Source organism: Tachysurus fulvidraco, chromosome 24, assembly GCF_022655615.1.
Source record: "Tachysurus fulvidraco isolate hzauxx_2018 chromosome 24, HZAU_PFXX_2.0, whole genome shotgun sequence".
Classification (NCBI taxonomy): domain Eukaryota; kingdom Metazoa; phylum Chordata; class Actinopteri; order Siluriformes; family Bagridae; genus Tachysurus; species Tachysurus fulvidraco.
This window is the reverse complement of record NC_062541.1, coordinates 17,635,580-17,653,139: the sequence shown is the minus strand read 5'-3', so window position 1 is coordinate 17,653,139 and position 17,560 is coordinate 17,635,580. Positions and strand designations below refer to the sequence as shown.

General features: G+C 42.9%; 1 protein-coding gene across 3 annotated transcripts; it reads left to right on the top strand.

The window, feature by feature from the left end:
- The first annotated feature begins 1,137 nt into the window (after positions 1–1,137).
- Positions 1,138–13,222, top strand: raver1 (ribonucleoprotein, PTB-binding 1). 3 transcript variants are annotated; one of them, XM_027166572.2, is made up of 15 exons: positions 1,138–1,438; positions 3,109–3,175; positions 3,483–3,952; positions 5,104–5,295; positions 5,412–5,532; positions 5,619–5,713; positions 5,839–5,910; positions 6,982–7,060; positions 7,189–7,379; positions 7,731–7,815; positions 7,903–8,024; positions 8,464–8,538; positions 11,017–11,139; positions 11,384–11,449; positions 11,551–13,222. In XM_027166572.2, exons 1-15 carry the CDS (start codon positions 1,253–1,255, stop codon positions 11,695–11,697), a joined length of 2,091 nt encoding a protein of 696 aa, XP_027022373.2. In that variant the 5' UTR covers positions 1,138–1,252; the 3' UTR covers positions 11,698–13,222. The 3 variants fall into 3 exon arrangements, with proteins under 3 accessions (XP_027022373.2, XP_027022374.2, XP_027022375.2); XM_027166573.2 differs by lacking the exon at positions 5,839–5,910 and having other exon boundaries at positions 1,140–1,438; positions 6,979–7,060; XM_027166574.2 differs by lacking the exon at positions 5,839–5,910 and having other exon boundaries at positions 1,141–1,438.
- Positions 13,223–17,560: the final 4,338 nt, after the last annotated feature.

The following is a 17,560-nucleotide window of genomic DNA, read 5'->3' as shown; positions in this document are numbered from 1 at the left end:
TTAAACTCCTCTACATCCTATCTGAACTATATTTAAATACCATTTCAGGTTACTTTGACCTGCACGTTGTTTTGACTGAAATTCCTTATTTTGTAGTAAATTGTTAGCTACACATAAAACACATCAATACAAACAGTTAAAGTTAAGAAATTACCGAATGTTTTCTAAGCACATATTTTGTTGTTGAAAGTAAAAGGTGACAATGGAAAAGGAGATGACTCAATAAATGAGTCTAGACACAGGCACAAGAACACATTAGTAAGGTTTGGCCAGGATGTACAACCTCAAGCTCCACACTGACGTCTGGATGATACGTCTGCCTTCACACACACACACACACACACCCACACACACGTACACACTCACTCTCTCACACACTAACACACAGACACACTCACTCTCTCATTCACCCACACCCACATACACACTCACTCTCACACACCCACTCACTCTCACACACCCACTCACTAACTCACATTCACCCACACACACACTCTCTCTCACACACTAACACACACACACACACCCTAACACACAGACACACTCACTCTCTCATTCACCCACACCCACATACACACTCACTCTCACACACCCACTCACTAACTCACATTCACCCACACACATACACTCTCTCTCTCTCACTCACACACACACACTCACACACACACACTAACACACACCTGTAGTGTTTATGTCTTCGTGTAGGTCACAGCACATTTTATCATTTATCACAGTGATTTTATCATTTATTCTACATTAATTAAGTTTTGGTGCTAAATTGAGATGATTAGATAATAAACTGGGCCCATTGTACTGCTGTGTAGTGACCTGTAGAGGAACTTTGTGATTTGTTGTAGTTTTTAAGGTTTAAATCAAACATGAGGAGCAAAATAGTTTTTTTTTCTATTTAATTTCAGTAAAACGCAAAAATCTATGATATCTAAAATAAGACAAAATCGTACTTAAGTAAACGTTTTGATCAATAATAAACTTTACGAACAGTAACATTAATCATTATAACCGGTCTGCTGATCACAGCATCCGGTCTGAGCGGAAGTTTACCACAGAATCCTCACAGCAACGCTTGTTAGCGATTTAAACGGACCACGTGACCAGATAAGCTCCGCCCCGGACGCTGTAGTGTAACGCGTTCTCCTGTCAGCCAATCAGAGCCCGAGTTTGTCCCACGCGTGTATTGTTTAAACTGCTCAGAGACGCAACAGCAGCCTGAGGTAAAGTTGTACAGGACGCTATGGCGGCTGTGGGAGAGGAGCAGCGCTGCACTGCTGTACAGGAGTGTACAGGGCTCCGGGCTGAGGACGAGCTGTCAGCACTCAGTCCGGACGACATCACCAGCAGGACGGAACGGACACGCAGAGAGTTTTATAACCGCCGCAAAATCATCATTAAAAACCTCCCCGCTGACGTCAACAACCAGGTCAGTAACCTGACTTTACCAGTGCGTTAGCGTGGTGACGCCTCTGCCGGGTCTAACACGTTAAAGCGGTCACACGTCAGTGAGGTTTACACAACGTATCTGGATGCTAACGTGGCTAACCGCCTCGTCCACGACGCTCGTAACCCTGTACGTGCGCGCGCACTGTCCCTGACACGGAGCGCGTGCACGACGCTCATAAAGCTGTAAGTGCGCGTTTATCTGATGTTCGTCATCATTACGGCGGATTTGCGTGTAAAGTTTTTGTGAGTTTCTGACACGTTACGCAGTCTCACGTGTTTCAGGCGTTCAACATCAATCAGGAGGAAATTTTTATTCCAATTTTAATTTGAAATTATAATTTTGTTTCTTTTGTGTAAACGCTTCCAGAACCATTAACATAACATTCACGTCAACTTTCTATAAAAGTCTGGGACCAAAAAAAGTGTGAATGTTTAAAACAATGTCCGTGTTATTACAGGAGGCGACGTTAATGGACTAGTGAGCGCGTGCGTGCGTGAACGCGCCTCGTGAACGTGCCGTTTTGGGGTTGACAAAAGGCCAAAAGCGCTTTAACATCATGTTTGAGCTGCAGTTAAAGAAAGTGCTCGAGTCAAGCGTTTTTACCCTCAAACGTTTTTACACAAAGGCTTTACATACAGGCGAAATCAGGTTTTATTTGTGTTCTATTTATTTTACATTCCGACATTAAACACCAATTTAACCGCTTTTACTTTGTTTCCTCTCAATTCAACATTCACTTGTATTATTATTATTATTATTATTATTATTATTATTATTATTATTATCATAGTGAGCCGCTTATATGCTTTTTAATGGTTAGATTCATTCAGTTTAATCCATCAGTCACTGTGAGTAAGGGAACAGTGAGATTCAGGATTTATTGTGCATTTATTTTATGTATGTATTAGTCTGTATGCTTTATCTGTTGTGTACACTGTAATAGGTGACATATCCCAGCTAAAGCACCAAATTAAATGAGGTCAGAGGCAGTTCAGTCCTGCATCTTTCCATCTTGTACCAAATGAAAACCTAAAAGTTTAAATAAAAAAACTTTAAGATTCTGTCATGTTGATTTTTGTGCTTTGGACAAAATATAGGAATATGCTGATGAAGCTTGAAGTGCAGAACCATTGAAATGACCAGACAAAAGAATGATTAGTTTTGGTGTTCGCTCGGCTTCGTGATTATATAAACATAATTATTTATGTTTATATACATAAATTAGAATTAAAATGAAAAATGGGTTTTTAAAAAGAAAAATGTGTTAATTCAACTTGGCCATGAAACAAACCTCGATTGATTTACTCGTTATATACATGAGTGGGATACAAAGGTTTAAGATATATATATATATATATATATCTCAAATTTTATTTAGTTCTTGTGTAAAAGCTCCTACAAATGAGGAGTAATGAAAGAATTAATTTATATCCAGCCTGATAAATGAGGCTCATTGAGGTTTGTATACAATGATAGTTTGATGGTTTGAGTTTGTTGCTGTGGGTTAATAATCTGGACAGTGACATTTGCTAATAGATTATTAAATGTTTAGAAAATTTACTTTTAAATCTGATGCAAGAAAGTTTCATTTCAGCACAAGCTATTTAAAGCTGTGTTTTTTAATTGTTTTCTCTCTTTCCTTCTTTCAGGAGGTTCATGAGTTGTTAAAAAACTATGACCTGAAGTACTGCTTTGTGGACAAATACAAAGGAACTGGTAAGTCCTTTATTAATGAGTGGCTGTTGGAACAGTTTCTGCTTCTTATTAACCCAGAACTGTCTCTTAAACCAGGAGCCAAAGGTTTATTCTTTAACTTCTACAGTATTTATTTATTTACTGTTTTTATTGGAAGGAGTCATTATAGAATGGAAATTGGGGGAAAAACATTTTAGATGAAATGATGAATTTTACTGTTGTAATTAGATTAAACGGAGTCTCTTAGCTCATCAGTTAGCATAAAGCTTTAGTCATTAGCATGCAGTAACTCCTAATGTTCGTTTGCATCGCTCTTGTTTTCTCGCAGCTTTTGTGACTCTGCTGAATGGCGAACAGGCCCAGTGCGCCATCAAGGAGTTCCACCAGCAAGTGCTGCGTGATCGTGAGATCTCCGTGCAGCTGCAGCCCACAGATGCCCTGCTGTGTATCGCCAACCTCCCACGGGCCTTTACGCAGCAGCAGTTTGAGGAGCTGGTGCGGCCCTTTGGAAACCTGGAGCGTTGCTTCTTGGTGCACAGCGCATGCACGGGTCACTCCAAGGGCTACGGTTTTGTGGAGTACATGAAGAAGGATTCGGCCGCCCGGGCCAAATCGGAGCTGTTGGGTAAACAGCTTGGCTCCCGCATGTTGTATGTGCACTGGACTGAAGTGGGATCATTGACATTCGCCACGCTTCATTCGCGCTGCCTCTGTGTGGACCGCCTGCCTGCCAGCCTTGTGACTGCTCAGGATTTGCTGAACACATTGGCTGACATGCCGGAGCCCATCTTCTGCCAGGTGAGTTAAAATTAATCACCCATATGGATTATTGTACTTGTGTCTGCATGTTCGCTGAAAACAGACCTCTATTACCCAGCTAGCTGTGATGAGACGGAGTCCTCGGGGAGGAATTCTGAGTTGAGCAGGCGTTCACGTTACTTCCCTCTAGGAAAGAGATCAGAAATTGAGTTATGGCCTTTAGATGAATGCAGGGTTTTCTTTGTGTAGAACACCTGATGGCATAGATTTGATTTGTGACTGGTTGAGGACACGGTGGAGGTGAGGGTAGAGTCTGTGAGGTTGAACTTCATGCATGTTATTTATTATTATTTTTATTATAACTCTGGTTTACACACCTCATGGCACGAAACATTGTCACTATATTTGATGCCCCCTTGCCTGGGTGTCAGATGGTCTGCAACCTTTGCCCTGCTTTTCCTGTCTTCAGTTGCTATGGTAATGAGCCTCCCTGGTTTGTATGGCGGTGACCACCTGACCGGGCCGAGTGCTGTCCGTCAGCAGGCCCTCTGACCCGTGGCTCTTTCTGGAATGAGAGAGAGCAGCTTGTCTTTTCATGTGTCACAACACACACTGCACTAATGCATGGCTTCATGCCTGCTGTAATTGTTCTTTGTCACCAGAAAATTGGAGTTGTTAAATATATAAAGTGGCCTGATCTGTGAGCACGAGGGCATGTTATTAGTCATGTTACACTAATCATGTGTTTATTAAGGTTCAGCAGTGATTCACATTCTACTTTAGCGTTTAATCTGAAAGTCTGTCAGCACACACAGGGAAAACTGAGCTCTGATGTTTCTCTAACAGCTAACAGTTTTCTTCAATTATTATAAGAGTCAAAACATCTTGAAATATCTGGTATTTCCTACCGTATTTATATAATAATAAACTATATAATAAACATTTATTTACATTTATTTAAGTTCTATTTTCAGATTCAGCAATTTTCTAGAAATAAATGTTTCAAGACAAAGACTGAAACATGGGTTTAATTCTTATTAACGCTTTTAAAATTTAATATGGAATATTCATATTAAATATAAATTAAAACATTTATTTTATTCAGCATTGATGAACAATTGCAGCCAATATACACTGTGCACACATGCTTACAGGTGAATGTGTGTGTGTGTGTGTGTGTGCGCGCTCAGCTCGCTCAGGGACAAGATGGAAGTTTCCGGCGCTTTGCCATTCTGGAGTACTCCACAGCAGAGATGGCTGAAGAGGTGCAGCGATTAACTGATGGAAGCCCTGCAGGTGGTGGCCATATCCGTGTGTCCTTCTGCGCTCCAGGACCTCCAGGCAGGAGCATGCTGGCAGCACTCATTGCTGCTCAGACTTTGGTATTGTTCCTTTATTGGACTAATTTTAATATTTTGGTTTTATTCTTTTTATCTTTTTGGTACATTTATTTTTAATGACATTTGAGTAAATCTGTCATTTTCCCCCTTTATTGCAGGCTATAAACAGGGGAAAGGGTCTCCTTCCTGAACCTAGTGCCATGCAAATACTTTCTAGTTTGAGCAACCCGGCAACCCTGAAACTGCTGCTGGCTTCACTTAATCAAGGACACAAACAAGGTGCTGCTCCCAATGTGTTCTTGAGCTGAACATCATCTCAACATGCGTCTGAACAACCTGTAATGGAGTGTGTGTGTGTGTTAAAGGTCTGCTCGGTGCAGCCCCGGTCCTGCCGCTGCTCGCTAACCCTGCCCTCTCAGCTGCGCTGGTGCAGCTGCTGCTTCAGAACCAAGTCCAGCAGGTACTGAATAATGTTACTCACATCTGTCCATTTTTTGATTTATTTATTGTGTAATTAAATTGGTTGCATCTTGTGATCTGTTGCTCTGTTGGCTGCATTAGTCTGTACTCTCCCATTCTCCCTAGCAAACACTTCCAGGAACCCCTCCTGTTTGGGCACAGGTTCTGTACAGTACAGAAAGCCTTCTGCCCCCCTGTGTGAGTGCTGCTGTGTGACGTGGTGGTGTGGCACACTAGTTAGAGACAGGGACAGCTTGTACACAGCAAGACCTGAAGGCTACAATATGTCTTCAAATTTTAGCAGCTAGACATCTGTATGCCTTAATGAGTTCAGCTGGATGTAGTCAGCTTCTTCAGCCCAAAGTGACCGGAGTGTTACTCGTGTCTTTATGTACATGAAGTGTGATCAGGATAAAGTCTTGTAAGCCATGGATATAAACATAATCCCTTAAACCACTTCAGGAAGAAAATCTAAACTGTATACAAAACCTGGTCAATACGTCAAGCTCACTAAGCTTCACCTTTAACTAAGTGGTGAAGTAAACAAAAAAACAAAGCTAATGTGAAACAGCCAACATGTTGAATTATTACATTTATGATTCCAACCTGCCTAAAAGGACAAACATCAGCTCTTCTCCAAAACATGAATTGCCTTAATCCCAGATTGGATCATCTTCATTTAATGTGTTCACGTTTGGACTTAATTGGTTTTCGACAAACGTCCCCACAATAATTCATGAGAACGAGTGTTCATTCGATCATTTGTGTGGATGTCCACGCTGTTCTAGAGACACCCTGCACACCCCCTGCCCCACCAGACATGTACGCACAACCTATTTATTTTTTTTGTAAAGATTTCATTCATTTAAATACTGCAGTGATGGAAGTTTTTGGTCAAGTATAATAAGCGCTAGTGCTCATCGTGTGCAACGCTGCCGTGGGCTTTTATTTCTTTCTCTCGCAGGAGTTTTTGTGTGGGGTGAGTTTGTTTTGTTCTGAGCGTCTGATACAGGATGTACGATGGGGGGGTGAACAGAACATCTGAATCATAACTTGTGCTTCAGGACCAGAAATAACACTCAAAAAGCTCATGATTTTAAATGACCCGAAACTCTTGCAGCTGAATCCAATGTTCAGGTTTGGTTTGATCTTGAGTGTCTGCGTTTAATCAGATCTGAAGTGTGTGTTCTGCTTATTGCAGTGTGGTTTTGGTCTCGTGTACCAACATCTCTGTACAGACGTGAGCTTATGTGATTTTCTGTTCAGCAGACTGGACTGCTAGGTGAAAACCTCCTGGCGTCTGCGCCTTTTCAGCATGGTGTTAATATGCTGGGAGATCTACCTCATGGTATGGCACATGGATAAACTACCACTTTATTTATTTATGCCTTATCTAGTTATTCTTTCTTTTTTCTCCTCCAGTATTCTGTTCCCTGATCCAGTGGTGTTTAATTATCTCTGTTCTGTGTGCTTCAGGTGCCCTGGGTGTGCAAACTGAGCCTTTAGGCCCCATAAAGCCTCCACATCCGGGCCGGACACTAGGGAGGGAGCCAGAGTCTGTGTCCACACCCAACACTTTCCCCACAAACCCTTCTCCTGCGCTACAGGGCATGAGCGTTCCACTTCTGGGCAGCATGCTAGGAGGTGATGGATCCACTCTGCCAACGGTGAGGGATTTCTTTCTGCCGTGGGCTTTACAGAAAAGTAGAGATCTCTCCTTTAAATAGTCCTGATTTAAGATATCCTCTATCCGTAACCTTTGATAGCTCTGCTGCTAACACGTTATATCAGAGGAGGTTCACTTCTAGTTTTTAGTGGCTGTGGATTAACGGTCTCAATATTAATCTGAGTTCTAACTTCTGCGCTTAATTAATATTCAAGCTGAATTTCAGTGCTTTATTTACCTGAAGACTGCATTAGACTGTCAGCTTTTTAATGATTACATGTGAATCAATGTGATTTTAATATACTTTAGAGTTTGAATAAAGGCGTGTCCATTTTCTGCCTTTTCTGTAAAGACATCTTTATTAGGAGAGCCACCCAAAGAGATCGGCGTGTCCCCAAACCCCTTTCTGAACGCACCCAGTATATTCCCATCCTCTGGTAAGATGTCTGCAGTGAAATGTTTTCATTTTTCTCCTCCTGTGCTCATTTTCATATTATTTAAAGTGTGTGTGTGTGTGTGTGTAGCTGCCAACTCCAGGCCCCACCCGTACAGGAAGAGACCCGTGCTAGGTGGCATGGCTAACCAGCGGCCCCTCCACAGTAACCTGCGCTGCCAAGACTCGTACCAGTTCCCAGGGGTGTACCAGGTTAGTGTAACTTCTAAAGCACTGCTACATACTGTTGGTTGGTGAGGAAGTTATTTCTATTTAAATTCATGTCTGTAGTTCCAGCTGGTTGTATGAACACTAGCCCTAACCCCTTCTGTCATTCTGACACGGTATTGTTTCTATGGTAACACCCCGTACGCAGGGATCAAAGAGAATAAACAGTTTGCTGATTAAAAAAAGAGCAGTTATAAAGTACATTAACAAATCTGTCCGCTCCGTAAACCATTAAAATGTCTCGTTCATTGGTGTAAACAGAGCAAGACATAACCATAGAGTTATCACAATAATCCACATGGAGGTGTTTCTACTAACTCCACTTCATATCCTGTCACATCACTGCACCCTGGTGTGAAATATTTTTGTCTGCCTTTATAAGCCGCCTCCTTATGTTTCCGCGTGGTCTCGTTTCCTTCTACAGGATGCTTTTGCTCCTCTCTATGAGCATCTGGAGACTCTGGACAGCACAGGAGCACATCTGGCCTATGGGGCACAGGTATGATTCTGTGTGATGAGGAAGAAAATTACAAATGACAAAGTGCTGCAGAGAACAACTGGTCCCTCACTGGCCTTTATGCTTTGTTGCCAATATTGAGGCAGCAGTTTTGTCTGAGTAAAGTGTAAATAAGGTATAATTAATCTGAGTATGTTTATTTGTCCTGGGTGCATGTGTTTTGCCTCTATAACTGACACAACTGATACATGATGCTAATGTTGCTAACGAGTCAGTGTAGCATTGTGTAAACTGCTGAACCAAATCACCTGCTTTTTTCTGCAAGTAGGATTAGAGACGCTTACATAAGAGCAGAAAAGTCTGTGAAAGCCTTTTTTTTTAATTTTATAGTATAAATCTTAAGACAAGGAAAAATATTAAATAATATTCACATATTGAATATAAAGGGCGCACGGTGGCTTAGTGGTTAGCACGCTCGCCTCACACCTCCAGGGTCGGGGTTAGATTCCTGCCTCCACCTTGTGTATGTGGAGTTTGCATGTTCTCCCCGTGCCTCGGGGGTTTCCTCCGGGTACTCCGGTTTCCTCCCCCGGTCCAAAGACATGCATGGTAGATTGATTGGCAGCTCTGGAAAATTGTCCGTAGTGTGTGTGTGCCCGCCCTGTGATGGGTTGGCACTCCGTCCAGGGTGTATCCTGCCTTGATGCCCGATGACGCCTGAGATAGGCACAGGCTCCCCGTGACCCGAGAAGTTTGGATAAGCGGTAGGAAATGAATGAATGAAATATAAAGTATATATTAAGTAAATATTCATGCTTTGTACTGGTGCATCATAACCAGGTTGTAAGAACTTCGAAATGAAACAAGAGCAAGAGACCTAAGTTACAATCTGTTTTGGGACACAAACCCAAAACAATTTCCTCTACACTGAGCCAGAGGATCCGACGGGCTGTCAGTGAAGACACAGGCTGGTCCTCCACCCAAATCATGGCCATAACCATAATACAGGATCTGCAAGAGAAGTGCTTAAAGAACAACAAACCTCTTTGACAGCCACGTCTCCTCCCACACCACAAACCTGCACGTTTGGAATTTGCAAGGGAGCAAAAAACATGAGATGTTGAAAGATGGTGTTTTGTTCTCAAACAAGAAATCTAACCTGTGAGGTCCTGGTGGCTTCCAACGATCTTGGCATGACGAGGAGATCCCACTGGAGATGTTTTCTCCCTGGCGCACTGTGGAGGAGGTTCCATCGTGATCTGGGGTGCTTTTCACTTCAGTGGGAAAACGGAGCTTCAGGTCGTGCAGGGCGTCAAACAGCGGCTGGTTATGTGGAGATGTTGCAGCAGGCATCGCTTTTGACTGGTGGCCCTCGTCTGTGTGGTGATGACGGTCTTTCAACAGGACAATGCTGCAGTTCACCACATGGAGCAACGTTCCCACCAGCCTCTTGGAAACAGTCGCATCGAGCTGAAATTAGTGTTTGATGTGAGCCACAAGAGCGGTGGGGCCACAAGAGCGGTGGGGCCACAAGAGCGGTGGGGCCACAAGAGCGGTGGGGCCACAAGAGCGGTGGGGCCACAAGTGCGGTGGGGCCACTCACTACTGAGACCTTTTCTGACTCTCTTAGTTCTGTTGTGGGGTTTTTTGGGCTGTGGTCTTAAACTTTTGATCAGCTGATGAACAGCCCATTTGAGTTTAAATTCAGTTTTCAATAAATTGCCTCCCCTGTTTTTTGTTCCTTTTGACATTTAAGTAGTTCTTACAACCTGGTTATGATCCTCCAGAGCGAAATGCAAATGTTTCTGCCGGTCTTAAGATTGTGTTCTGGAGTTTATAAGCAACCGAAGTGCTTTATTGTGAATTACACCACAGCTGTGGCTTGTATATAATTCCTATGTTTTTGATGAGCCTATAAAGTGGCAGCTGCTGTGTAAGGTTCATTAGCCATCTCCTCCACAGAAGCAACACAATGCCCATGCTAGCTGTTATACTGAGATGTTCCTTGTATCAAGTGAGGACATTTATCCTGTGAACTGCTGTTTGTAATGTACTTGCAAACTAAATGAAAGTGTGTGTTAATAGAAGGTGGAAAGTGACTATTGATGGCTCATTGGTCTCACGGGACCGACCTGTCAGCTGCAAGCCTCTGGGCCAAAAACCTGACAGATCTCTGAGCAGATTTCCTGTGTCCAGAGTTCAGAAATGTGTGAAGGCAAAAATGTATAAAGGTTCTGATGGGTTCAGCAAGAGTTGTGTAGTCTGTTAAGGACCGATCAGGTCTGTTCACACAGACGTGTCTTGCATCGGCTCTGCTCTGGGAAAGTGGCTGTCCTGATCATCTGGCAACGCTGTGACGGCTCTGTAGCTTTATAAAGGGTTGTACGGTCAGCTCTCCTCTCCCGTACTGTGCTTTATAGCCACCACAGTAGCTCCAGTGCTTGTGGAACATGTGCTCATGGTTTATCAATTTCAAGAGTAAACTAAACCAAAGTTTTAATGTCTGGTAATTGTTTGCAGCACATGAAACGTGGATCCATCAGTGAGCGAGTGTCTCCGTTCTCTTACCCGTCTAGCCCTCCCGGCTCCTCCTACTTTGGCTTTGGTGCCCCCGGGACTGCGCCCACCACTCAGCTCGATAAGGTAAGCTCCATCCACAAACCACCTTCAGAGCTGTGGATGTTAAAGCATGAGGAGAAACTGACAGATTTCCATGCAGCAACCACTGACTCCATGTCTATTGATTTTTATATTGCTGCCAGTACCTTCAACCTTGTTGAAGCAGCATGCAAATCAATAAAATCCTTTTTGAGCGAGGAGGAGGATGATGATAGCTGCACAAGTAATGTTTGTTTGTTTGTTTGTTTGTTTGTCGTCCCCCGCCCAGGCTGTGGCAAAGCCTCCCATGACACCCTCGAGTGTTTTCCCTGCTGTACCTGGAAGTGGAGTTAAGGTAGGTTAGCTTTTAGAGACTCAGGGATCGCACACACTAACTGTTAATCCCTCAGATAAAGGCTTTCCCTGCACTCACAGACTGCTCTGTTTCTGCTGTAGACTCCTGTCGGGGGACAGAAGCGTCTCTTCTCGTGGCTGATTCCGTCTCCAGAGCCCAGTCCAGAGGGCGGCTATGTGGGTCAGCATTCTCAGGGCCTCGGGGGTCACTACGCCGACTCCTACCTGAAAAGGAAGCGCATCTTTTAACCCTTTGCTCATTGTGGCTGTTGTTGACCCCTGCTGGCTGTGTGGTGTTTGGGAGCCCAGCATCCCAGAAACTTCCTGTTAATGCGGCCCAAACCGATCAGTGAATGTGATTTGTGAATGATGCGGCCCAAACTGATCAGTGAATCATTTGTGAATGATTTCAGTGTGCATGTAAATTTAATTTTATTTCCCCATTTTTAATTTGCCTTTTTAAGTTTTTGTTTGTTAATGCTAAGACCACAGGTACCTCATGACACCCCCCCCCCCCCTTTAAGATTAGACTCCTGTTGATTTGTCTGTGTATATAGTTAAGCAGCATTCATGAATCCTCAGTCCTTCCTTTAGTCATTGGAAACCCCAATGCTGTGTGCCTGCGCATGTGTGAGTGGTCTTTGGGTCTGTGTGTGTGGGATTGTGCTTGTGTGTGAGTGGTCTCTGGTCTGTGTATTTGGGATGGTGTGTGTGTGTGTGTTAGATGGTCTGTGGTCCGTGTGTGTGTGTGTTAGATGGTCTGTGGTCCGTGTGTGTGTGTGTGAGATGGTCTGCCTGTGTGTGTTCGATTCTCTCTGGTCTGTGCGTGCTCGTCGTCTGTCCCAGCTGCTCTGTTTGTCAGTGTTCGTTGCTTCACCATGTTTGATCCGTGTTTGTTAAACCTGCCCGGTTCCTTCCACATGTCCCCTTCCTACTTCCTGTCACATGTCCAGGTTTCCTGCACTAAGTGTTGTGTGTTGCACTTGGAGGACGCGAGTCACCGTTTTGTCTTCCTTCTTGTCTCCCTGTTTACTCCGTGTTCAGACTCTAGTTTTGCCGTAACCGTCCCTGATCTTCACGCTGACTCAGACTGCTTTCCAAACCCCCCAGCAGGGGGAGCTGGTGAGCTTTGATAACATCGTTTTCATAATGAGTACTAGAACAAGTGACAGTCTGGAGCAGGCTGGACCTGTGCTCAAACATATCGGTTCAATTATATTATTTTATTTTATTTTCTTCATCTGCCCCTGTGCCAGCTCCACATTGACTCCTGTAGGTGGAGTTGTCATTGACTTTACTCCATGGCTGGATTCGGAGCACCAGATCTGTGACTTGCTTGCTGACCTTTTCCATTGTAGTAACTGAATATCTTTTAGTGTGCTGGAATTTCTGATGGACTCTACAGATGACTGGTGTTTAAACTCCTACGTGTCCAGTCTAATCTCTCACCTGCTTATTTGCTGTGTTCATACCTGAGCTTGTATATTTCTTTGCAATTTTTGGCTCATGTATATTTTTCTTTTTCCCCCTAATCTAGTCGACTGGAAATGGAAGTGCTACTGTATATTTTTTTTTCTTGTACATTTTTTTAATTATTTTGATTGTGTGATCTTGTAGCATCTTTCTGAAGGAGTTTGTACGCTGTACTGCTATAATGTAAAGAACCAAACGGACTTCATCTGTAAACTGACTGCTTAGCAAGTGCACCATCATTTGTACAGAGCTGCCATGTGTTTGACTGCAGATTTCAGCAAGTAAATGTTATTTAAGTTTATACCTTGTGGTGTTTATTTACAGTACACAGCTCTACACAGACGTACTGTTACATTCGCCTTTTGTTTTCATGGAAAATTGCTGTAATATTAGAAGTCTGTGCTTTTGGACTAATGGACATTTTATAAAAATCAGTTCTACAGATTCTGTTGTAGATTCTGTCATAACACAAGTTGTAATTGGAGTTAGAAAACAAAATGTTTAATTGAAGATCAGCACAAACCCATCTTTCACACTAAGCAGCTCTCCATCACACTGGATAGTGTTTTACTGTCCATGGGTTTCATTCCGTTTCCACACATGACCCCATCGTGTGTGTGTGTGTGTGTCTAGCCATTCACAAAGAATGGAAAGAGAAGTCTGAGTAGTGAATAAATCACTAGAGGGAGCAGAACTGCAGGAAAATAATCAACATAACATTGAATCGACTCAAACAGAAAGAAGGAGAGGAAAGGCTTTGTCTCAAAGCACTGGAAACATTAGTGAATATATAAAGAAGGAAGACTTCAAACACTTCCTTTAAAGTAAACCATGAGTGTGACCGCAAAAAAACGGTTTGATCCGGTGTTTGTTTTTTTTAAATCTGAACCCTCACTAGCTAACCACCCTGTTGTTGCTATAGAAACAAAAAGCAAATCAGAGCATTAATATGAACCTGTGATTTACCTGTATGTCTGTGGTGTAGTACAGCATGTTTGGCTGATGTGGTTGGCCCGAGCGCTTCCTGAACAGCAGGGAAATAGATTTGGCTGGTGAGAAAAGGCCATCGTACAGAGATCTAACTGCCTGGTAAAAGTCAGCGTGCACCCTGCTGTCAGCTCCAACGCCGGAGATGTCGATGTGATAGTGTCTCTGTGCAGAGAGCAAAAAATGATGATGCGAGCAGGGCAACTGTGCCATGTGGAAGGAATTTAAATGACCCTTTCTACCAGGCCCTTTATTCTAAATGGCAATATGGGAGATTATCAGAAACGTTAAAAGCAATAAAAATACTTTACAGCAGATTTCATCTCTAAGTGACGCAGACATTCGGAGCAGGTGGTCTACATCGGCTAGCTTTAATGCCTCTGTTAACTTCCCCATCTCTTGACTTTTCCAGTGACTCGGTCCATGTCTGCTGTCTTTCCGACGCCTTTTCTGCAGTTTAATTGGGGACGAGGACCACTTCAGGAAACTGCTGCTCCTTGGCTCTAATTAGGTTAATGTGCCACGCTGATTGCTGAACCCTCCGATGATGCAGATGCGGTGGACATGTGACACAAACACATGAGAAATAAAGTGGCGTGACATCAATAATGACCTCAAGCCAAAGATAATGAGACGACTTTGTTTTACTTTATTGTAAAATGACAACAACCCAAATTAGTCTTAAACTTATTTATTTATTATTATTTTTTTACTTAAGTGTTTTAAACATTTTCTATGATTAAAATACCTCTAGACATTTTTACACATTTAAGCTTTAGGTTGTTTATGATGTCATTTGATGTCTCTTTTTTGCGGTGACAGGAAGGTGTTTCTGTATGTAGATAGAGAGCGATCGATCAACCAGACAGAAAGAAAGAAAAACTCTTCTCTGCCTGGCTGCACAAAGACCAACAATAAAATAATAAACCAGAGCTTGAAAAGCATGTCTGTGCCTGTTATTGTGTGTCATGCTCTTAGCTCACATCCCCATTGCTATAAATATGCCGGAGATTGTTCTTAGATCCTGGAGCGTTGTGCCTGTATCCCCTATTCTCCCCGAGGGGAACCAAGGCAACACAGTGGACAAATTTGTCACACACATTTTAGATTTCTGCCTTTTATTTTCCCCATCCCTCCCTCCCTCCCTCCCTCCCTCCCTCTAGTCACCCACATAGTCCCTGCACACCACCCCTGTTGACTCTGCTGCAGAAACCTGTAATTTTCCAAAATACCCACTGGCAGAAAGCTGCTGTAACGTTTAAAAGGTGCTCGTGGTGACATTAAGGCTCTGCTCACTAGACACGTCAGCATGGAGGAATGCACGGTTATTCTCTAAAATAACGTCTGCATTGTATGAATCATCATCAGAGCTTTGGTTATTCCACACTCCAAGGACTTGATGGTTAACAGTGAAAAGCTGAAACACTGATAATGCACTAAAAGCCAATAAGATTAGATGTGTAATGGTGTCGAGTGAACGGCAGCATGGCTCGGCCCGGCCGTGCGGACACGCTGACACTCGACCCTGTCTCCAGCTCCATCAAGTACCATCTGAAATCCAGACTCCAGTCAAGTTCTCCAATCCAATTAAAGTGCAATTAGGCCACTTAGCTTGTTCCTACTGAAAACCGCAGATGGCCTGATGTTTCCTCTCCTCCAGAAACCGCTCTTTACGTCTTCACACACGCAGACGCTGTCTAAGATTAGTTTGGGAGCAGGGAGGGGGTTGAACGAGCAGCTAATGGACTGGCAACTGAGATGAACTAAATGTTTCAGCTCGACTGCAGCCTTGTGACTTAAGTAACAGAACACACGCTTCTCCATTACAGGCTATATTTGGTTTATTTTTATTTTTTCTTCCAAGCCCAGCGTTTAAAGCATGGAACATTTCCTACTAGGCACCAATTCATTTGTCCTATTCAGTAGCATTCAGCTGTCAGTATCATCAGTTTATTTAGAGAAATGAGCACAGAGAAACACACAGACTTACATCAACACTCATCTCACCACTTTGTGCACTGCCTCATTCTTCAATGTCAGCAGAAAGGTAAAGAATTAATCTTTAATTCCTCCGCCTTCCCCGGGGAAAGAGGGAGGTTCTAGTTCCCGTCATTTCCTGACGTTGGGTCTGGAGTGTTGGAATGGGAGGAGCTGACATTAACAACCTTTCTTGGCACGGCACGGGTGTTTGTGCATTTCAGAGAGTAGTAAAGTGCACTCAGTTATGTTTGGTGATGGCAGAACTGAAAACAATCCTGATAAAGCATCTCGTGTGACCTTCTGGCAAAGCAAACTCATCAGCCTTGATACTTTAATGATGCTATTTATCTGCCAGACAGACGTGAGGAATCCCTTAGGCCTCTTCTCTTAAAAAGAGAGCTTAAGAGTCTGAGAATCTCTTGATCAACTAAGTGGCATGAATACAATATTTATTGTCTAGCAGTGAACTCTAGTTGGAAAAAAGACCCCTGAGAAAAATCCCATAATTCCAGGGTGAATGGAGTGACTTCTGAGACGGTCAACTTTGACAAGATGCAGCAGTGTTTGTTCACCAACCACTTGCCTGCTTGTTCCTCATTAGCTCCAGCAGCACATAAATGTTGCTGTGGTGTTTGAGGTCAACTCTGATTAAATTAAATTAAAGGTAACTTCTTGTAGATACTGAGGCTGGGGCTCACTGTTACGCTGAACTAGTAATGGCTTATTAAAATGGATCAATGATCCTTCGCAGTGCCATCACCCTCTTTCTGTTTTCTTATAGAATTCAGCTTTAGAGGATTATCATCAGGAGATAAATTGAGGAGCAAAATCCCCCCCCCCCTTTAGTTCAAGTGAGTGTTAAACAGCAAGTTTAAAAAAATACTATCATTTCATGGAAATGTAAATTACAGCATGACCTGTATTGCATGGATTTACATCATTTGGCAGATGCCCAGAGTGACATACTGTACATTATCTCAGTTTTATTAATACAGCTGAGCAATTGAGGCTTAAGGGCCTTGCTCAGGGGCCCAACAGAGGCAGCTTTGTGAACCTGGGATTGAACTCACAACCTTCCTATTGGTAACCCAACACCTTAACCACTAGGCTACCACATGCCTCATGGATGATGATGATGATGATGATGATGATGATGATACAATATAATGTACTGCAATAGAAATCTACATTATACTCTATGCTACAGGCACAGAATATTCTATATAGAGAATAGAGTATAATAGAGAAATCCTGGTGGCCTGACTAGAATTGTGGTGGTCACATACTGTCCACTTTATTAGGAACACTTGTACACCTGTTGCTTTAAAGTTATTCAATCATGTGGCAGGAGGAATGTGTATAAAACCATAAACACACATTACAAGAGCTTCAGTTACATCAGGATGGGGTACAATCTCTGTGACTTTAACCATGGCATAGCTGCTGGTATGAGATGAGCTAGTTTGTGTTTTAATCTGCTGACTGAAACACTGTGTTAATTAAAGAGATCAGAAAAAAGACTGGGAAAAAAACACCAGCTGGTTTTTGTTTCTAATCTTCAGCAACGTAGTTTCTGAGATTTTTTATGCCACTTGATTGGCTGATCAAGTGTACAGGTGTTCCTATTAAAGTGGACAGAAAGTGTGAATGAAACAGTAAATAATGTAGACGC

Excerpts from the sequence above, each read along its gene's own strand:
- raver1 (XM_027166572.2), top strand. The coding sequence starts at position 1,253 with ATGGCGGCTGTGGGAGAGGAGCAGCGCTGCACTGCTGTACAGGAGTGT. Across the intron at positions 1,439-3,108 it reads CCGCTGACGTCAACAACCAG|GAGGTTCATGAGTTGTTAAA; the intron begins GTCAGTAACCTG and ends TCCTTCTTTCAG. Across the intron at positions 5,296-5,411 it reads TCATTGCTGCTCAGACTTTG|GCTATAAACAGGGGAAAGGG; the intron begins GTATTGTTCCTT and ends CCTTTATTGCAG.